A 19,994-nucleotide genomic window follows, 5' to 3' on the forward strand; every position below is an offset into this window, starting at 1 on the left:
TGTGTGTCGCTGAGGCATTGAGATAAGTAACTAATAGCAGCCATGTTGAACGTTCCAATCACTGTCTCACGCTCTGTCAACAATGCTCATTTTGGCGACTCCAAGGCTCCTCGTTCTGCTGTCCTGTCACTCTAAAACATTTCAAAGCAGCTGTCTCACTTTGCAACGGTCCACTGAGAAGTTGTTAAAGCACACACATAGGGGCTATTTGAGCTCCCACAGTGGGTGTGCCCGGTGCCAAGTATTTGTGGGTGCTGCCGTCTGTGTCTGTGCATGTACGAAGGTCTTCCACTTTAACCCACAGCAGCCCCAGGCCTGCATGTCGTCCCTGGTTGTCGTCACCCTGCAGGGCATGTTTGGGGAAGGCTTCAGAGATAACATTGTGGTGTGTGATGGCCTGATGCAAATACACAATCCTGGTGACAGGAATTTGTAATGATACCATCGTCTCTGTCGCCGCTGATCTAAGGCAATTACCTTTTAGTAATAAAATGCAGATTTAAAAAAATTTTTTTTTTTTTTTTACAGTTTTGAATTCCAATGTGTAATCACCAACCAGTTTGTCCGGGTATTGATTTCAATGTTAAAGCACACACACTCCCTGTCTGAGTTACCAACATTGTTCTCTGACCTTCTGCACCTTGGCTTCAGGTCTAGTGCTGATATGGTGTTACAGTAATTTTCCTTGCAATATCATTCAGCTTGGTCACCTTTGCCTGCCTGTTCTAGCAGATGGCGTTGAGAAAGAGAGACGGGAGGCGTTGGTTTGCTGATGAGCCCATTATGGTGGGTTCTGGCTGTCAGACTGACTTAAAGGCATCTTCCACCTGACAGCCCTGACAGCCATGCGAGGCTTAATGGGGTCGACAGAGCAGCGAGCTGAGGAAGAGAATCCTTGTGTGCAGTTATTTAACCCTCTCAGCAGTTTTCTTCTCTATCTTTAACCTACTTTCTATCTCTTCCAACTTATTTGCAAATACTCCTACTGAAATCCAAGAAAACTCAAGCTATCGTGTTTTGAAAATGTACAGCTACTAATATTTCATGTCGATCATTTATCTAGTAATTGCATTTTGACCGGTATTAGAGCCTGGGCTCTTTTGTTTTTATTAATCTGTGAAAACATGAGAACTCCCTAAAGATAGAGTGTGTCGAGCACGTTTTACTGTTAGGAAGCCTTCTGGTTTAAAAAAGATTTTAATCTTGAATTAATTCAATAGTCAGCAGAAACTTCATTAATTAGTCAGTTAGCAAGATTAGTTGTCAACTAAAAAGGTTAGATTCCAGCTTCTCAAATGTCAGGATATGTAGCTTTTTTCAGTCTCTGATCATTTTAATTTAAAGAGGATTATGGGTTTTAGATTGGTAAAAACAAGCAATTAAAAGAAGAAATTTTCAGTGTCAGTTTCCTGACAGTTGTTAGCGTAAACCACCAAACCTAAAATAATGAATTATTATAATACTCATGAATTTAAACTTAAAATTGTTCTGTGGAGTTCACCCGGACTCATTTATTTTATGTTTGATGTGTAAATCTTAACAAATTTTGAAATCAGGTTACATCATGCACATAAGGAGAAACAAGATTTTTTTTTTTCTCTGATCTTAGGCATGCATACACTAAAAGATGGGAAAACATTGCCACATCAGACACTACAGGATATTATTAGGAATATTGTGCCAACGAGAGCAAGCAGGGAGCAGTGCACCACCTCATGTGATCTTATGGGGAAGCAGATGTAAACAACGTGAAGGCTGGTGGGACAGTTTATTTTGATGCTAATAGTGCTTTACTGTAAAAACAAAACAAAAGCCTAATTGAGGTCTGGGTGAGATATCAAACAGGTTTGATTTTTCTGTGAGCAGTTCTGGAGGTTTAAGACTGGCTCTGTGTACCCTTCGGGGTGAAATGTAGGTAAATCGGCCTGAAACTCCTGTACTTTGGGCCCAGTTTAAGGGACAAAGAACATGGATAGATAGAGCCGGCACTTCCTCAGGTGAAGCCAGTCAGGGACTGTGAGCTATCAGGGGATTAGTCGCTCAGACTGTTTGCATGTGGGCAGCTTAAAGGCACATTTTACTATCAAAAGTGGACGTTGAACAATCTATCATAAACAACAACTACATCAATATATGCCCCGAAATTGAAAAATTTAGCGATAAATGTCTCTTCCAAAATGAAGACAATACATTGCAGATTTAGAGGGATATTCATGGGATTCCTGCTATTTCTTGTGTGACAGTCACTCTTTTCATAGTGTCTAATGTGGTGATGCCCCATCACATGTTTTAAATCTGTTACACAGTGAATATTGAATGCTAAACTAAAGCTTGACTTCAGAAAAGTGTAGCGCAAATCAAATCACAGATATTTTCCTCAAATCTGTCAGCCTTGGTGAGCGGGACTTCTCTCTGTTCTTTTGATCCCGCATTGTTTACTTGCAGCTTTGCATAGCTGGCAGTGTTCTTACTCCCTGTCTTTGAAGGCACATTGCTAGACGCTTCAGTCTTTGCAGTGAATTTTTTTTGTCAAACAGTCTCATCCTGTGTTCCTGTATCTCTATTTGTTTGTCCTTTATCTCTCACTCTCCCTTTCAAGTTGTCTCACTTTGAAGGGTCTTCAGTCAGAGTTTGGATAGCATTTGTCTCTCTTATCTCTCTGAAAATTTGCCCTGTGCAAGATCCAAGCATTCTCTCTCCTTCAGCCCTCATGTGACTCAATGAAAAGCATGACCTGAATTAAGTATTGATTTGGTCAGACAGATATAACTTTAGTGGAACTTGTGCTGCTGAGGGACTGTGACGGTGGTAGAGCGGATCAGGGATGGCAGCTGTGGCTTTGTGTCTGTGATGCTTTGTGTATACGACTGTGTTTACACCATTTGTGCGCGTGTCCTTGAAGTCTGTTTATATGAATGTTGGAGAGGCAGGGTTGCAGCGTGTTTGAGAGATGTAGGTCATGGGTACCTTCTCTGTTTGAACAGTACAGTAAACTTGGCAGACTTTCTCAGACGTAATAGGCTGTGCCTCACTCTCTACCCCCGCTCTCACTCTCATGTCTGTCATGCTGTGGTATGTGAAAACACCTTATCTGCCTGCGCTGTCTCTGCTGGGACTTTTCCCGGAAGTCATTCCCTCTCTACACTGATCTAAACACACACACACACACACACACACACAAAAGCTCACACTGTATGTCAACGAACATCTCAAATGAAACCATCAACTGCGTGCCTGAGCCCCGCCGCGGCTCCACCGAAGCTCATAACGTCGCTGCACAGAGGAGCCTCGGTGTGATGGAAGTTGGCACGTTACCTCACACCCCAGCTGTAAGCTTGGCATGGAGGCAGAGAGCTGTCTATGAGCGTTACTTGATAGATTGTTTGAGGTAGATGTTGAGGATGACTCTGCCGGTGTTACCAACCCATCTGTTCACTTTTATTCCAGTTTTACACAGATGGAATGAATTCACAGCCTCTTAGGGGAATTGTTGGAGACCATTTACTTGTACAGAAGAGGAGCTGTAACAGTCTTTTGTGCAATAAATCATGTGGTGCATTTGTACTAGATCTCGGAGAATGGTATATGAACTGTTGTCTAAATTTGTAGGTATTGAATTAAACTTTCTTATTTTTCTTACTTCATTCACTGCTTGGCCAATGACAAGTTATAAAATACTAAAACTTGTCTATCCAAAGTTCTGAAAACCAAAAGGGACATGAAAATCCATACATATAAGAAGCTGCAATAATGTTTTGATGAAAATTTACTCTCTCTATTGATTAACCTTCTGCCTTTATATGAGCACCGCTTTTGATTATTGTGTTTGACTTGAAAGCATGAAAATATAATGAGTACTAGTTAGATATAGGATAAAATGTGTACATTTGAAATGATGCAAATAGCAGTACACTTCATTCTGGGTGGCACAAATTGAGGTGAAAAGGTGAAGTCTGATCCCGAGTTAGAAATTTCAGCTGCTACAGTAAAGTAAAAGCCAATCTTGGGCAGCAGGTGTCTCTTCTGAGACCTGTAAATATCTCTCTCATGTTGTATTTACAGCTGAAAGAAAGGCCACTGAGCTGTGACCTTTAATAAAGTGTCTCAGTGGGTGGTGGGGTGCTAGGGGTTCCCCAAAGAAGCCATCGATTGCTTCAGCTGCCGGACCTGGTGTGAAATTAACACCATAAGAGCATTGGGCTAAAAATAATAATCCTGGAGTCTACTCTCATTGTCTCAATCTTCCTCACTGTTTTAACCTGTTATCTACAATGTGACCAAATCTGTTTTTTTCTCTTTAAAAAAGCTTGTAAATATGTAGACCCAAAAGGAATAAATGAATCCATATGAAAATGGTGCTCAGGTTACCAGAAGAACGTGTCATTAGGGCTGCACAATTAACTGAATATTATTCATCAGTGCGGCTTCCCACAATTAAATGAGCATGATCAACTGCAATAATGACATTAAAAATGTCCCACTTTTGAATAACAGCCCATGTAGATAAAATTGCTTGGTTTCCAGTTGGGTAAATCTGCAGTAGAGCGCCTTTTTTCACTCTTTCCAAAATATTTTTGGTCACACAGCTGTCTGAGTTGTGTATGCTGCAGTGACTGATGAGGGAGACTAGAAGCTTCTCTGTGCACAGCGACCATCTAGCATCTACCATAGCCTGCAGAGGAGCCGTTTAGGGAACATTGGTAAATTGTAGTTTCTGTTGATAAGCAGATATTTAGCAAATGAGGTGTGGTTTTGGATACAATTTCTTTTTTTGCCTCCAGGTGATGCACCAATTTAGGTGAACCTTTAAGTCCAAATATTCATGGTCATCCTTGCTACAGCCCCCTGTGATGTGTTGGACAGCAGAGGTGCTGATGGTTTGACATTCAGTAGGTTTTCTGTTTTACTGCACTGTGTTTGACATTAATGTCACAACTGTTGGTAAAATCCTCACTAATTCAGTGTTTCTAAAGTACACTGTTCTCAGTTGACTGCAAAGTCTTTACAGATGCTGCGACCTTTTCAGAGCGAGCCTGGTTGAGCTTTGAAGGGACAAGTTTCTTTTGTTGTGTGCGATCCAAAACAATATGTCTTTTACTCCACTTTGCAGATCTCCAGATGTGGATTTGTCTGTGAGTTTGTCCTACTGAGGAAAGAAAATTTATGCTAATCTTTACTTCATATTGCAACTAATGTCATTAAACAAAGTGGTGGACGTAAGAGGAGTAGTAAATAACTTAGTGTAGCTGATGACAAAAAATAACTATCTTCAGCTGGCGCTGCTTCTGAACAAAGGGTCAGCTGTGTTTTCTTGGCTTTATTAACAAAGGAGTAGTCATTTTTCTACCAGTGTAGGAGTGTTTGTTTAACAGATATTTCTCATTTTAACTGCAGCCTTTTATGTGCAAAAGTGCTCCAACAACACGCCAGACATTCCTCTTGGATTTTGAGTATGTGAATCCATAATGCATATCTCCATATCTCTGGTGATTAAACCCTCAGTTTGATCCACTTGCCCATGTTGCATGCCATTTTTTGATTTTTGTCTTGCTTACACAGCTTGCAGCGATTCATTTCTCAAGCTGACCCACTTTTTTTTTGTCTGTAGTAGTGCTTGTCATTTCCTTTTGACTGCTTAATATAATGTATGAGGGTATATAAGGCGAATTTATTTGTTCTTGTCCCAGCCCAACCTATCCACGGCCTCTCTGGAACAGATATGTTATTTGTCCAGCCTTTCTGCCTTGCTGCGTCTTTTTCTGCCTGCCTGTCTGTCAACTCCAAGCACCTGCAGCTGAAACAAAGGTGAACCTGATGAGGAGACGTGCAGGCTGCAGAAGGACAGGACCGGTGGGATGTGGAGGGTCAAGGAATTGAGGGATTATCTTGGCTCATCCTCAGCAAGCTCCTTGATTTAACATTATTGAAAGATCCCCTTTCTACCCGACTCCAGTCCTGCTAGACACACACTCACATAGGCACTCACACACCGTCACGCAGGTGTAGGTATGCTTAATCGACTCTGGCGGTGGACCGTTCCTTATGATAACAAACCCTGACATCAGGTATGATAACATTGTGTTACACAGGGCAGATGGGGGCCTGCCTGACACCCTTTTAGAGATGGTTATAGATGAATAGTTCATTGTGGTAGTTGTTCAGACAAGAAGGCAGCGTGCAACTGGAGCAGCTGTTAACTTTAAATTAAAAGCACATAATATGCTCCTTTCACTGACCAACCAATTTTTTTCTAATTGGCAACAATTGTCTTGTGCTAAGATAAGAATATGAACTACAGTACAGAGTCGTTGGGTCTTTTTTTTTTTTTTTTTTTTTGGGGTCCTTCAACAGCCCGTAGACACAACAAGCATCAGGTAAGGGTTGTGTTGTCTTATTACAGTAGGGATAGAAATTACCAGGGGTGCAAAAATATTATTTGTGTAATTTTTGTGTTATGTGAGTCTGTAAAAAGCATAGAATCACCATTTTTCCAGCATAGCAGAATGACAAGAAATGAAGATATATTTTTTATGACTACAAAATGGCACGAAATTGCTACAAAGAGACACAAACCGACACGAAATGACTACAAAGAGACATGAAATGACTACAAAAAGACACGAAATGACTACAAAAAAAGACATGAAATGACTACAGAGACATGAAATGACAACAAAGAGACACAAATTGACTACAAAAAGACACAAAATGACTACAAAGAGACATGAAATGACTACAGAGACACGAAATGACTACAAAATGACACAAAAAGACTACAGAGACATGAAATAACTACAAAAAGAAATGAAATGACTACAAAGAGACACAAAATGACTACATAGACATGAAATAACCTTCCGGATCAAAAAAGGAAAACAAAAGTGACAGTACAAGATGACAGGTAGTATGCCCCCTTTTGCTGTCCAACCAATGTTTTTGTAATTGGCAACAATTGTCTGTTCAGTAGAGAGTTGTTGGTTGTTTTTTTTTTTTTTTTTTGATACTTCAGTAACCTGTAGACACAATAAGCATCAGGTAAGCGTTGTGTGGCCTTATTACAGTAGGAATAGAAACTACCAGTGGTGCAAAAACAACATTTGTGTTGTTTTTGTGTAATGTGAGTCTGTAAAAAGCATAGAATCACCATTTTTCCAGCATAGTAGAATGACAAGAATTGAAGATGTATTGTTTTAAGTCAGACAGCACATGATGCTTGGAAACAGTGCATTGCTATTTTTGCAAAAATGCACCAACTCATATTTCATTCTCCATTTGTTGATCACTTCCTGTTTTTACATTACTGTATTTATGCATTTTAACAAACTACCAAAAGTCAACAATCATGTGAACATCTGTAAATCCCATGCAGACATTTGAATGAAGTACAGAAACAACTCTAACATGCAAAATAACTACAACAGCGAGAAGCCAGAAACTGTCACTTACAGGTAAACATCCTAGTAGATTTCTTCTCTGCGCCATTCATGCATGGTTTGTGTACATGTTGTGGGGGGCAGAAAAGCATGTTTATATGTCACCAGTTTTGCTATGAACAATAGTCAAATACATCATAGAAGTGTGCAGACATTTGGAGTCACAGGAAGTCCACATCAGAGCCCTCATGTTGATGATTTAACAGAGAAACAGCCTTAAACCTTAACACACTGAGCAGGAATGCACCTCAAAGTCCCTGAGTGTGAATGTTGGGATGGGGCCAGACTCACTCTGTGTGTGGACGATCATGCTTATTGTCATGTGTAGTCAACCCCCCCAAGGGCTGATTCAGAGCCAGGAAAAATCCTCGAGAGTATGAAGGGAGATGAGTTGTTTATCTGATTGATATTGACCATTGTACTGCAGTCAAGCATTACTGAAATGTTCACCAGAATGTTCTTTCAAGTTGTTTGCTGTGAGTATACATGCAAAATAATGGAAATAATGAAAACGCAAGGCACAAACAAAAGATTCCCTTTGATGTGGAACCAAACTGAAGAAAGACATAAAAACTGAAATTAGCAACAGATGTACATGCACCTCTAAATACAAACACCGTGACGCCATTTTTGTTTTCATGTTTTCTCCTACACCTTCCTACTGCGTTTGCTTTCCATATGTTGTGATGTGATTGTGTGATCAAAAAAACTGTAATAAAACAGAACAGAGTGATATTCATTCTGTGGTTAGTGCAGGTCTTGCTAAGAAGTCATTTTCCCCTGTGAGATGTGGGTAAATAGAGCAGAAAACATGTCTCTCACTCAGCTTGTTCTCAGCACCATGAGGGAGAATGAAAGATTTAAGTGTGCGTGAGGATGTGTGTGCAACACAACATGTCTTGTTTGAGAGACGTGTCTCCCTGAGCTGACAGCTGATGACTGAGAGGTTTATGTGTGAGTGCCGTAAAACCAGCTCACATCACAGCTTCACTAACAGGAAAAAGTCTTCTCTCCGTGTTGGGTCTGATCATTTTACGACAAAATAATTCACAGTTAGCCATTATTGTCTAAACATCACATTCCTCCGCATGGCTAAGTGGTTGCCATGGCATACACTTAATGAACGGAAAAAGCAGTAAAATGTTAACAGCAGCTCCATTCTAATCCTCTGTCATTTACTTTCCCTCTTTCTCTTTTTTTTCCCTCCTCTTTTCCAGTTCTGTCCATCCAGGCTGCGGCCATCCAGTTCACCAAGGAGCCCAAGTCTCAGGATGCCCTGCACGGACGCAGCGCCATGCTACGCTGCGAAGTCAGCGATCCGGCCGACTTCACATACCGCTGGCTTCACAACGGCCAGCGCCTGATAAGTGATGATAGGCGCTTCCAGGAGGGCAACAACCTGAAATTCACCGCCGTTGATCGGCAGCTCGACGCAGGGAGCTTTGAGTGCGTTGTAGAAAACTCTGTCACAGGAGAGTATCGTCAGTCCACCAATGCCTCCTTCAATATCAAGTGTGAGTGTTAAGTTTCAACACATTCTCACCCTCATTTTTAAAAAAACGCCTATGATTTCCTGAGTGAAAATTGCCAGTTGACAGAGTTTCATAAGGGCACCAAGAGTGTGCATCCAGTTTCTGGATCAAAAAAGGAAAACAAAAGTGACAGTATAAGATGACAGGTAGTATGAGCTGAAGGAATGTTTCCACCTTGTTGCCTTGTCCTTTGTGGCCTCGTCTCCTTTTCTCTGTAGGAAACTGGATCTGTGTGCCACCAAGCATGTGTTTCTTGTTGCTTGTATCTTTTTTTTCCTCCGTTGTGTAACATTCTCTTTTCCCATATCCTCTCAAAAAGCCTTTTGTCAGGAAATTACTGAGCAGTGTAATTCACCTTCTAGCTATATAATTATTTAGGTTTAGATTAACACTGCCCTCTGTGCTCTAGCTTTTTACCCATGTCAGGCTTTTCACTTTGTCACTTTCTAAACATTTTGTCCTATTTAGGAGAAGCACGCTAGTAGCTGCATTTTGTTGTTTAACTTCAATGACCCTCTTAAGTTTCAGAGGAAGCCATGAGAATTCTGCAGAGCTCTTTTTGGGATAAATAACAACCTTGTTTGTGCCTTGTTGAAGGCCCTCAGGTATCAGTTGTTACTGAAAAGCCTTTATGTCTTACAAACACTGAGTTTGTCATGAAAATAGCAAAGCGGGGTGAAAAATAGCTCCATCTGGAATATGTTCTCCTCTCTTGCTACATTCATCCGGGAGGTTTCCCTTTGTGGTGATGATACTTGTTCAAAGGCTGATTACAAGAACAGATGAGTGTCCGGACCTCCTAGTTGCAAACTGAGAGGGACAGACGGAGGGAGAGAGCAGGGCTGTAACCCACTCTCTGTGATGTGTTTCCACCAGTGGATACTTGCGGTCTGTGATGCCGAGCACCATCTCTGAAGACTTACAGCCAGATAGAACATCCGTTTTCCAAACTGTGTCTAATCTGGAGGGAGCAACTTTTAGATGTTAAACTGAACATGATCTAGTGTGTCAATAAAACTCAACTGCTATACTCCCAGAGATTAAAGAGAAAAAAAACAAGTTAGACATGAAGCACCAGTTCTTCAGAGCTGCCATCATGACCCAACATAAACTGTATTATCTGCCAAGTCATTAACATTCCCACGCACTGGAGAAGAAAGGCATATTTTTATTGGAAAGAAGGTCATGTCTTATTATTAATATAAAAAAAATAGCTGACCCCTTTTAATTATAGAAACGTATATGGGTGTGTGTTTATATAACTGCAGTAATATCTTTTTGATCAGTGTAGATGTGAGTTGCTTTCAACAAACAGAGGAAAAGAGGAAAATCTTGTGTTTCTAGATGCAGCGGGCAGTCCTCAGTAAGAAAGCTCTTAAATCTGTTCTACTCTACTTTCCAGTACGAAACAGCCCACTGGCAAAAGGTGCTTTTCCATCCAGAGTTCCAGAAATTTTAATTTGCCCAGATGTAATGTCCAGGAACTTTCACCAAGGGTAAAAGTTCCTCTAGGGCCGTGTGATTAGCGTTTCCTGACGTATCTACAGGGTAACGGTCTCTAGGAAATAAAGTGCCACTGTAACAACACAACAGACAATGTGAGTGTACTCAGCCAATTAGGTTTAAGTCAAAATGTCCTAACATCAGATCACTGAACCTCTTAAAGTTGACCAATGTATAAAAGACAGTCACAGACTTGGATATTATTTAACAGGTTCTTACCCAGTATGGAAAGGTGCAAATTTAGATTTTTAGTAACTTCCAGGTCTGAAGAAGTACATTTAAAGAATAGAGAGTATTTGTGTTTCCAGCCCTTGTTTTTTCTAAAATCTAAACTTCAGAATCTTTTCATGGTGTTTCTCCAGTGTAGCTACAATGGCTGTCTACTTGGCTAGTTACGTTTTGCCTCTACAGAACTGCTAAACAGCTCTGGCTCACCTTATAACTGCACCAAATCTAGACGCCTACGACTAAATTGGTCAAAGAAATTTGTGAAAAAATTCCAACAATATGTTTGAATTGCATATAAACATACACTGCATCACAAATACCCAAATATTAATCTTTCCTGAACATCAGTGAGTTATGCAGTGGAGCAGTTATTAAAAAATTAAAAGAACTATGTTTTCTTCATAAGAAAATCCGACCTTTATGTCTTCATGCACTATTGTTTCCATGGACATAGTTTATAGACAAGGCTGCACAGACTGTGTGAAAGTTCAGTTATTTTACTTTTTTCAGTTTGTTGTTGGTTCTATTTATAAAATTCATGAAAAATCACTGTGTGAGCAATAATATATGGCTATTTATTCAACATGTTTAGGTAAAATGATGTAGCAATGGCTTTCTTTGGGCAGAGATGTTGCTCATCTTGGTTGTTCACTGTTGCAGCTTGAATAAAATGCTGCTCACTGAGCTTGTCTGGGTTTGGTATTCGCAGATTTCAACTTGCAGTGTATATTGCATATTAGCATACATAGTCAGAATGTAACATACACATTAACAGTTGGATGTTAAAACCATTTATTAACATAATGAACTTCTAGTTGTTGGCACTCAGATGTCAAACATTGTCAGAAAAATCTACTGAAAAGTCTAGAAATTTAAGTCTGAAAAAGTGTGCAGTTTGGAAATCAAAAATGTGTAGGAACCACAACTTAAGGCTGCTTTGTCATTTGTGACCAGATCCACAATATCTCGTGCACATGGTACTTCCACATTTAGCATTGTTAATGCGTGTGCGTGTTTGCATGCATGGAGTCTCCATCTGTCTCTCGGGTTGTAGCCTTTTAAGGGGGCCTTCAAATTTGGTTGCTTAAAGAGGCTTTTAGCAAATCCACTATGATAACAGAAGTATGCTATGTAAACTGAAAAAATATTTCTCTTTTCACATATGACTATTACATACTTGCAGTACATTAAAAGCAGATATGAGCAGCAGATACACAGAGTGTTACTAATGCAGTACATATTAACATGCTGGTAGGAACAGTAAGATGGATAGCTTTGCATCAGTTTCATAAGAACACAGAGTGGATTCCTCAGGCATGAGTTCAGATAAAAAAAACCACCTACAGTCGAATTTCTTTCCTCTGTTAATGGAGAAACAAGATCTTTCGGATGATACAGCTTTCTCGACCGAACACACAAGTCATAAATCCTCCTTAAGCACCTGGTTGTGCTGCATCGTTTATCTCCACATTTGTCATTGTGTAATGCACAGGTTGGCTGGCCATCTCTGATCACTTTAAGTGGATCAGACCATGTTATGATGGACGTTCTCGTATTTGCACAACATAAATTTAACGGGCGATAAAGCAGCATGCAGCTTTAAAGTCAAGACCCCCCTCTGGGATTAATCCTGCATGTGCATCCACTCATGTGTATGCTAGTTTGCGTGCATAGTAGTAAATGTGGGTTGGAAGAGGGTGGGGTGGGGTGGGGGGCTCTTCCATATGTACTGTACATTGACTGTACTTGAGTAGATTGTTTCCCCTCCCCCTCTGAGGAGAGGGAGTTAATTTATCTTGCTTTCAATGGTGGGTGGGCAGATCCTGCCAGTTGAGAGTTATTCAAAGTAATTATCCCCCCTCTGTTTTCACTAATAGAGGTTTTAGCCCCCCTTCATCCTTTTGTCCTGTCCGGTCACTGGGTCTCCATAGCGAGACTGCACCCAGCAGAGGCGTCGGGCTCAGGCACCACTATTGTCAGCACGATTGTTGGTCCTGGAGGCGACGCTTCACTTGAGTCTCGGTAACGAGATGCAGACCGACAGTGTTGTGGATGTCACTGACATAGCTTGCAGGAGTAAGAAAAACATACTGTAGAAACACAGACAAGCAGGACATTTGCCTCCCTACTCCCAAATCGCAGAGCCACTTGCACATGAGTAGACATGTGCGCCATCTTGGCTTAGTCACACAGCGTGTCATTAACCTACATTTGTTCAGCAGATGCATTTCTAGAGCATCCTCACAGATCACTTGTGTCGCTTGACTTTTTTTCATCCTGTCACAGTTCCTGCAGCTTGAGGTGTTTTTTTTCGTGATGTCTTTTGTGGGCTGACAAAATGTAGCTCCTCATGTTTAATGACCCAGGCTTCATCCATCACATTCTCTTCTGCAGAGTGACTTTGCCCCAGTCTCGCGCTCTTTTTTTAATCCCTTTTCTTCCTCCTGTCTCTGCCTTATCACAGCAGCGTCTCTCTTAGTTGCTGTAGTTTGCTGCTTGGCCTGCTGACCTCTGTCAGCCAGAGCTGATATAATCTGACACCTCCTCTAACAGTGTCTGTTACGCTTTTCCCAGGACTGTGCTGGGATACTTTTCCTTTAACAATGTTTACAATATGAGGGTACTTGTGTATTTGGAGTTTTCAGACCCATATGGTTCTGTCAATCAAATCATATCCACAGCACTTCTCTAGATAACACAATCCACCCTGCCTCTCGGTTGCAGAAACCCTTCTCCATGGCAACAAATCAGCTCACTGAGTGAAACAGACGCACACACACACATTGAGCTGCTTTTTGGCACAGTAAGGGATGAATGGTCCAAGCATCTGCTTCGATGATATCCTCACAATTCATCTGTTATCATCCCCACGCTGATAGGGCTTCCTGTTCTGCCTCCAACATAATAATTATACGCCCCTAATTATGCTGTTAGCTGCCAGGCCTGCTCCAACACTTAGTCATGCATTCTGAGAAGGATTATGGGCAAGTATTTGCCACTAATAGGTTATGAAAGAGTGCCTTCTGTTTGTCGAGCGGACAGCTGGAGAAACTTGAGCTGTGAATGGAGCTGTGAAGGGTTAGAATGTATGGCTGTCCAAAAATCCGGGTCAAACTGGAAATTAAGTGATACCCAGAATTGGTTTTAATCTGCCAGAGAACCAAATAGGTCAGTCGTGGTAGAAACTCAAGACAGTCACAAGGGTGTGTGTGTTGTATTGTCCATTTACATCTAGAGGGCACTCAGCAGTCAATCAGTGTGTCTGGTACTGTGAAGGCTCTCCTTTTCAGCTATGCTTCTTCTCTCTCGCTCTACCCACCCTCTACTCTTGACCTTTCTTTCAGACTGCTGGAATGTTAAACGTTTTTTACAAACTTCTAAAAGGCATCAGGGGTTTTATCAGTTGTCCATAGACGGCAGAAGAACTCACTAGGGAACATATTTTTCAGACAGATATTGCAGTTGGATTTGTGATGGTCAATCAATTCATTCATACTGTGTAATAAATGTAAAACATGATGGAACATCACCACATGAGAACCAAAACGTGACTCACACAAGGAGGTCGGTGTGACACTAAATTCTGGGTCAGACGGGCTGTATAGCTTATAAACTAAACTGCAGCCTTTGTGATTTTTTTAATTGCCTTGTTATGAATTTAAAATTGTTCTCCATTAATTGTTCAGCCCTAAAGCACACTTGAACTTTGATGAATGCAGTGCACAATGCGTCTTTAAAAATCAGCTGTAGTCCGCTGAAGACACAGATTGACACCATCCGATACTGTAGAGACCCACCTGTTACTCCAGACAAGTTAGAACAAATGCTTCATTTTCAGATGAGATGTTTTGATGTGATCTGTGCTTAAGCAATCCCATGAAGCAACATGCAGTCCGTCTTATTTTAATGCAACCTACTAATAAAAGTGTGAATTCTAGTATCCTAGGTGCACTGGAATTTGGATTATTTTGGTTTATACTGCTTTCCTCTGCTCTAGCTGTCACCTAGGAGAGTGCACTGCTGTGTTTTCATTTTCAGATGGTGTTTGGCTCTGATCTGTCTGCCATTCGCACTGCAAATGAGACTTGTTGTTCCATCAGACTTTTTCTTACGCTCTCCTCCTCCTCGGTGACTCATTGTTTCCCCTTCTGGTTTTGTCAGCTCCCATTTGCTTTCAGAGTGCTAATAACAGGTCTGTCTGAGTGTCTGGCCTCAGGTCCCCATAGCTGGGTTGTCCTTTATCACCTCCTCCTCACTGAGTTACTGTAGTTATTGACTGGAAAGGCCTTGAACGAGACAGACAACAAATTTGCATCCTCTGATGATCTGTGGAAGATATCTGAGTACATTCGCACGCATGCATTCATGCATACAGTCACAGCATCTTATAAACACATGGATCTAACAGACATGAACACACTAGTTCCACTGCGGAGTGACGTCCACGCACACACAGTTGTTGGGCATCTGTCTAGGAGGAAGCTAATGAGCAGTGCCTGTCTCAGATGGGAATATAAGCGAGGAGGATTGAGGCGCTGTTACTGTAGAGATGATTTCCCATGATCCCCTGGGGTGCATAGCACTGCCAGGTTCCTGTGTAATTCATTTTGACAGGTCTTCCTCTAGCGCCCCTGCTGACCTCACTGGGGTGCTGCGTCTCTCCTCCCTCTCCACCGCTGTCTCAGGTGGTTTCATGCCATGCATATTTCATAAATGATCCACACAGCAGCAGCAGAGAGGCAGCCGCACTATTCAGCCAGGGGCCATAGGAATAGAACTCAGCGCTAGTGGAATGTCTTACACTAATACAGCATACATACAAACTCCCCCCGTAGACTAATGTAAAAACTGGAGCAACCCAAACAAACTCTGAGTGAATGCATGTATGCAAGCTGTAACCACACAGTGTATACACTTACAGCCTGTCATGCAACCACAGCTTATACATCATCACATAAATAACAATTAGCCCTTGTTCTCATTCAGTGTAAACATTAAGTATTTGTGTAGTCAACACACAGAGTAGGAGACGGGGAATTCCGGCAAGGTAAGACTGTATTATTGTTAAATATAAGGTGTGACTCAGCACGGAGACAAATTTGGTCTCTCTGAATAGCTGCTAAATACTGCATGTTTCTATTCGTCTGGTAGACCTTAGTGGCCGTCTGGCTCGGCAGTAGGCAGTGATTCTGTCAGGAGATAAGGAGGTTATCTGAAAAAAATACAGCATTTTTATATCTCCATGAAAGTTTCTTGCTACACAACTATAGTACTTTTCATTGGAAATGGAGAGAAATGCCTTGTTACATCATGAGATATACAGTATCTCTGGCAAGCTTTTTTAATATTAGACTGGATACGTATTGCAGATACCTGTAATTCAGTCAAATAGAACATTTCAGAAATCCACAATGACATTTCTCTTATCTGTAATTGCCATTTCAAATATTCCCATCATCGTTCTTCCAGGACAAATGACATCACATCTGCCATTCATGTGTGTGGGGTTTCTTATTAATATAGTTCCATATATCTGTATTGTGTCCTAGTTTCAACTAGTAGATTGACTGTAGATATCCTGAGCTGAAACTATGACTGGTCAAAATGTAATTACAGATATCTTAGTTAATAATTTTGACTCAGTGAAGTTAAGTTGCAGATTTCTGTAGTTACCTCAGCAGCTACGGCAAGCAGGAGGCATAGGCAGCTTGATTTTCAAACATACTGTTGCCCTGAGACCATAACTGCGCAGGACAGCCAGAAGTGCTTATAAATTTTGAGTGTGAGGCTCAATAAACAGAGCCCTCGTTCTTCACAAACACCTCACTGGTAAGCTCTTCCTGGTTTATCACATTTTCTAACAAACTTATCCATCACAACAACCACCATTCCTTCTGCTAACACTGTCTGATGTTAGTTGCTGGACCAATATCCAATGGGATGAGGAGCGTCATGAACAACAATTTAGACTATTCGTGCTGTTTGGAATATCTGCAACTAGATACATTGAAAACTCTCATTTTCAGTCGTTACAGATATCTTGAAGCTAATCAGAGTGACTTTGCTGATATCTGTAATGTTAATTCTGGGCAGTGAAACTCGAGTATTAAATGTTTAAACAGCTTGCGTGGAGCATCTAGTCGTCTCTTTTGGATGTCATTCCTACAGTAGAATGTCGGAATGCTTTGCTGCTGTGAGATTTGACATATTGCGTATCGTTGATATACACAGTACACTCCAGTGTACTGGGTGAAGTCCTTAATGTTAAAACCATTATGTTCCTCGTTTCTCACAGCTAATGCTCACTTCCTTTCAGGGGATGACTGTGGATCAATTTCCACCATCTGCTCTCTTCATTTGTTCTCTTTGTTCATCTGTCACTCAGAAACGATTGATGAAGTTTCGTGTTACTTGAGTGAGTGATGCGTCTCTTCACTTTGTTGTGGCATTCGCTCCTCCTTGTTGCAATGATGATAATTAGTTTTGAAGAACTTTTGAAGGATGCACCATTATTTCACAATTACAGCTGGCAGGTGCTCTGTCAGAACAGGTTCATTGTTGCCTAGTTGTTTGTTTGCCTTCAGCCTGTTTTTATGGGCTTCTCTGACAGCAGAATATCCCTCAGTGTCCCATCCTTTACATAGCAGTAGAAAACGCAGTAAAGGCCCAGCTCCCTGTAGTGAGTGCAGGATGGTGGTAAGCTGACCCAGTGACATGATCGCTCTCTGCTTTGTCTCTGCTCCTGAGTCATGGCGCTGTCACTGCGATGCGCCCAACGCTGCTCTCATCCCTGCTGCAGTCATTAGCGTTGTCATGTGTCCTGTAAGGACGGATGACAGGGCGACCACTTAACTCAGTTTTTCCTCCTGTCCTTCTCCGTTTTTTCCTCCTGTCCTCCTATGCTCCCTCCCTCCCCACACTTACACTCTCTTTTCTGTTTTCCAGGGTTAGAAAGCGGCGGTGTGACTTTGAAGGAGCCCATCTCAGAAGGGGAGATCCAGAGTTCTTCGCCCGTCACGTTGCGCTGTCATATTGATGGACACCCACGGTGAGTCTCCTCCTTCCACCACCTCCAGTTCAGAGTTCCCTGGGTTAAGGCTTATGTCAAGGACTGTACTGAAAATCTTTTCTTCTGTCTTTGCTGGCCTCTCTCATGCCCTTATGTTCTTTTGTTCCTATTCTTCCTCTCTTCCCCTGTCCTCATTCTTGAATCTTCTCCTTTTTTGTCCTCTCCTCTGTGAAACCTCTCCCATGCCCATCCTCTTTATTCCTCCTCTCCTTCTCAGTCCGACGTGCCAGTGGTTCAAGGACGGAGTGAAGCTGACGGAGAAAAGCCATCAGATCAACAATAAGGAGAGGACGCTCACCTTCAAGAGTGCCAGTCCGGACGACAGTGGCCTGTATTACTGCTGCGCCAAGAATGCAGCTGGGCACGTCTGCAGCAACAGCAACTTCACTCTCAACATTATAGGTCTGTGTGTGTTTGTGACGATTGTCTCACACAGAGAGTGGAGGAGTCATTCTGCAATAATATGAAACAGAAAAGGAGTAAATTACCACATTAGAAAAGGAGTGTTGTACATTTTTGGCTTGTAAAATTACTCCTATCGCTTTGCCCGTGGCAAGCAAGTCCACTGCCAGACATAGACCTCCTCTGGTGAAGGCTTCAGCCAGTGGAGATGGGTGGTTGCCCTTTTTTTCTGATTTATTTTTGTTTTGTGTGTACATTTATTTTTTTTCAGTCTTTTCATAGCTGTGTCAACATTAAAATGATTACCAGTGCTCCTTATTATTAGGCTGAAAATTCATTAAATTCAAGCAAAGGTGGTTACATTCAAAATAGTCATCTTTTCTGTTGATCTTTATTAAACATAGGCCATTAAAAATCATCAATAATTATTAATATGGACTGAAATATTTTTCAGCTAAATCGCCCAGTCGTTCTTTAACAAGTAATGATTTACTGACTACTTTTCTGTCACTTCACTTATAAATATTTACCTTTTTTTCTGCAAATTCTTCCATATTTCTGCACCTGGAAATGGCAAACAAGAGGAGAGAGTATAAAGACCATTAGTGGTGAGAGAAAGCAGGAAGAGAAAGTGATGGAGTTTGTAATGTGATTACCGCTGCCTGTGTTAGCACCTTCCTCCCCTGCCACCCACACAGACGGAGACAACATTATAATCATCTACAGAGCGAACAATAACATAAGCTCCCGCAGCAGTGGGATCTTTCTGTTGATCTAACTGTAACTGCAGCTTTCACAGACAGTTTGTTGTAATATGGAGGCTATGTGTTTTCCTGCAGGCTCTCAGCATGGCTTTTGTTGTTTACTCTGTGTTTGTGTGTGTGCCCCTTGTGAATTATCCTCGCAGTACACCCCAGAGCTCGTACAGTACATACAGCAGCACATCTGTGCAAGAAACCTGATGCCTTGTTCCACTTTAATTAGCCACCTGCAACACAGGCATGCGAGGTTAGCACCTGGGTGGAGGAAGAATGGATAATTGTTGAGTTTCCAGTTACGATGTTGCCACCCTTCGCTCCTCTATAGAGCTTCACCTTAAGGAAGGGCTGACAGATTTAGACCGGTTTTCAATATGCAGCCACACATCTTTAGGTTGAGGTCTTCCTACTGACTTCCTGGGTGGGCCAGGTGTGCTCTGATTGCACACCTTTGTTTTTCTTCACACTAACCAGTAGCCAGAGTCTACAACTGCTACTGGCGCCACAGCTCGGCTAGCTGTGCAAATTTGAAATACCCACATGCATAAATCTGGATTAGGGGTATTTTCATGTTTCCTCTTTCTTTGTTAAACTCAACGCCTTTCAGTTTTGTATTTGGAATCTGAAAATCTGTGTGGCAATTACTACTCCTCTTGGTTGTATTGCACCAAATCTCTGGTCTTGGCATGTCAGAGCAGACTAGGCCAGTGTTAGCCAAAGCAAGGCGGTTTAAAGATGCCTGTCAGGGTAGAATGGTTCAAAAGAAATGTCGATAAAAGAAAAAATGGTGTGGGGCAAGCTGATAGCTGAGTGGTTAGGGTGGATACCACATGGCCACAGATGCTCTGACCAGCAAGTCCCTGGGTTGATTCCTGATTGGCTGGATTACTTGCTGCAGGTCATTCACCTGCTTACTTTCTGAGCATTTCCTATCTCTGTTCACTTTCAGTAAAGGCATATCATGGTCAAAAAATAATTGAAATAAGGGGAAAAAGTGATGAAATTAAAACATGTTTATGATTATTTGAAACTAATCTCCAAAATTCCGCAACCCTCCATCGTTAACTAT

The 19,994-nt window shown here is 41.6% G+C and overlaps 1 protein-coding gene across 1 annotated transcript in view; it reads left to right on the plus strand.

Annotated features, from left to right (window-relative positions):
- The window catches only part of ptk7b (protein tyrosine kinase 7b), a 91,882-nt gene that overhangs the window by 53,671 nt on the left and 18,217 nt on the right, over window positions 1-19,994 (plus strand). Inside the window, exons 2-4 of the mRNA XM_055018758.1 lie at window positions 8,651-8,947; window positions 17,642-17,744; window positions 17,983-18,167. Coding sequence (XP_054874733.1) covers window positions 8,651-8,947; window positions 17,642-17,744; window positions 17,983-18,167 — 585 coding nt within the window. The remainder of the gene's footprint in view (window positions 1-8,650; window positions 8,948-17,641; window positions 17,745-17,982; window positions 18,168-19,994) is intronic.

This window comes from Amphiprion ocellaris, chromosome 16, assembly GCF_022539595.1.
Source record: "Amphiprion ocellaris isolate individual 3 ecotype Okinawa chromosome 16, ASM2253959v1, whole genome shotgun sequence".
NCBI classification, from domain to species: Eukaryota; Metazoa; Chordata; class Actinopteri; family Pomacentridae; genus Amphiprion; species Amphiprion ocellaris.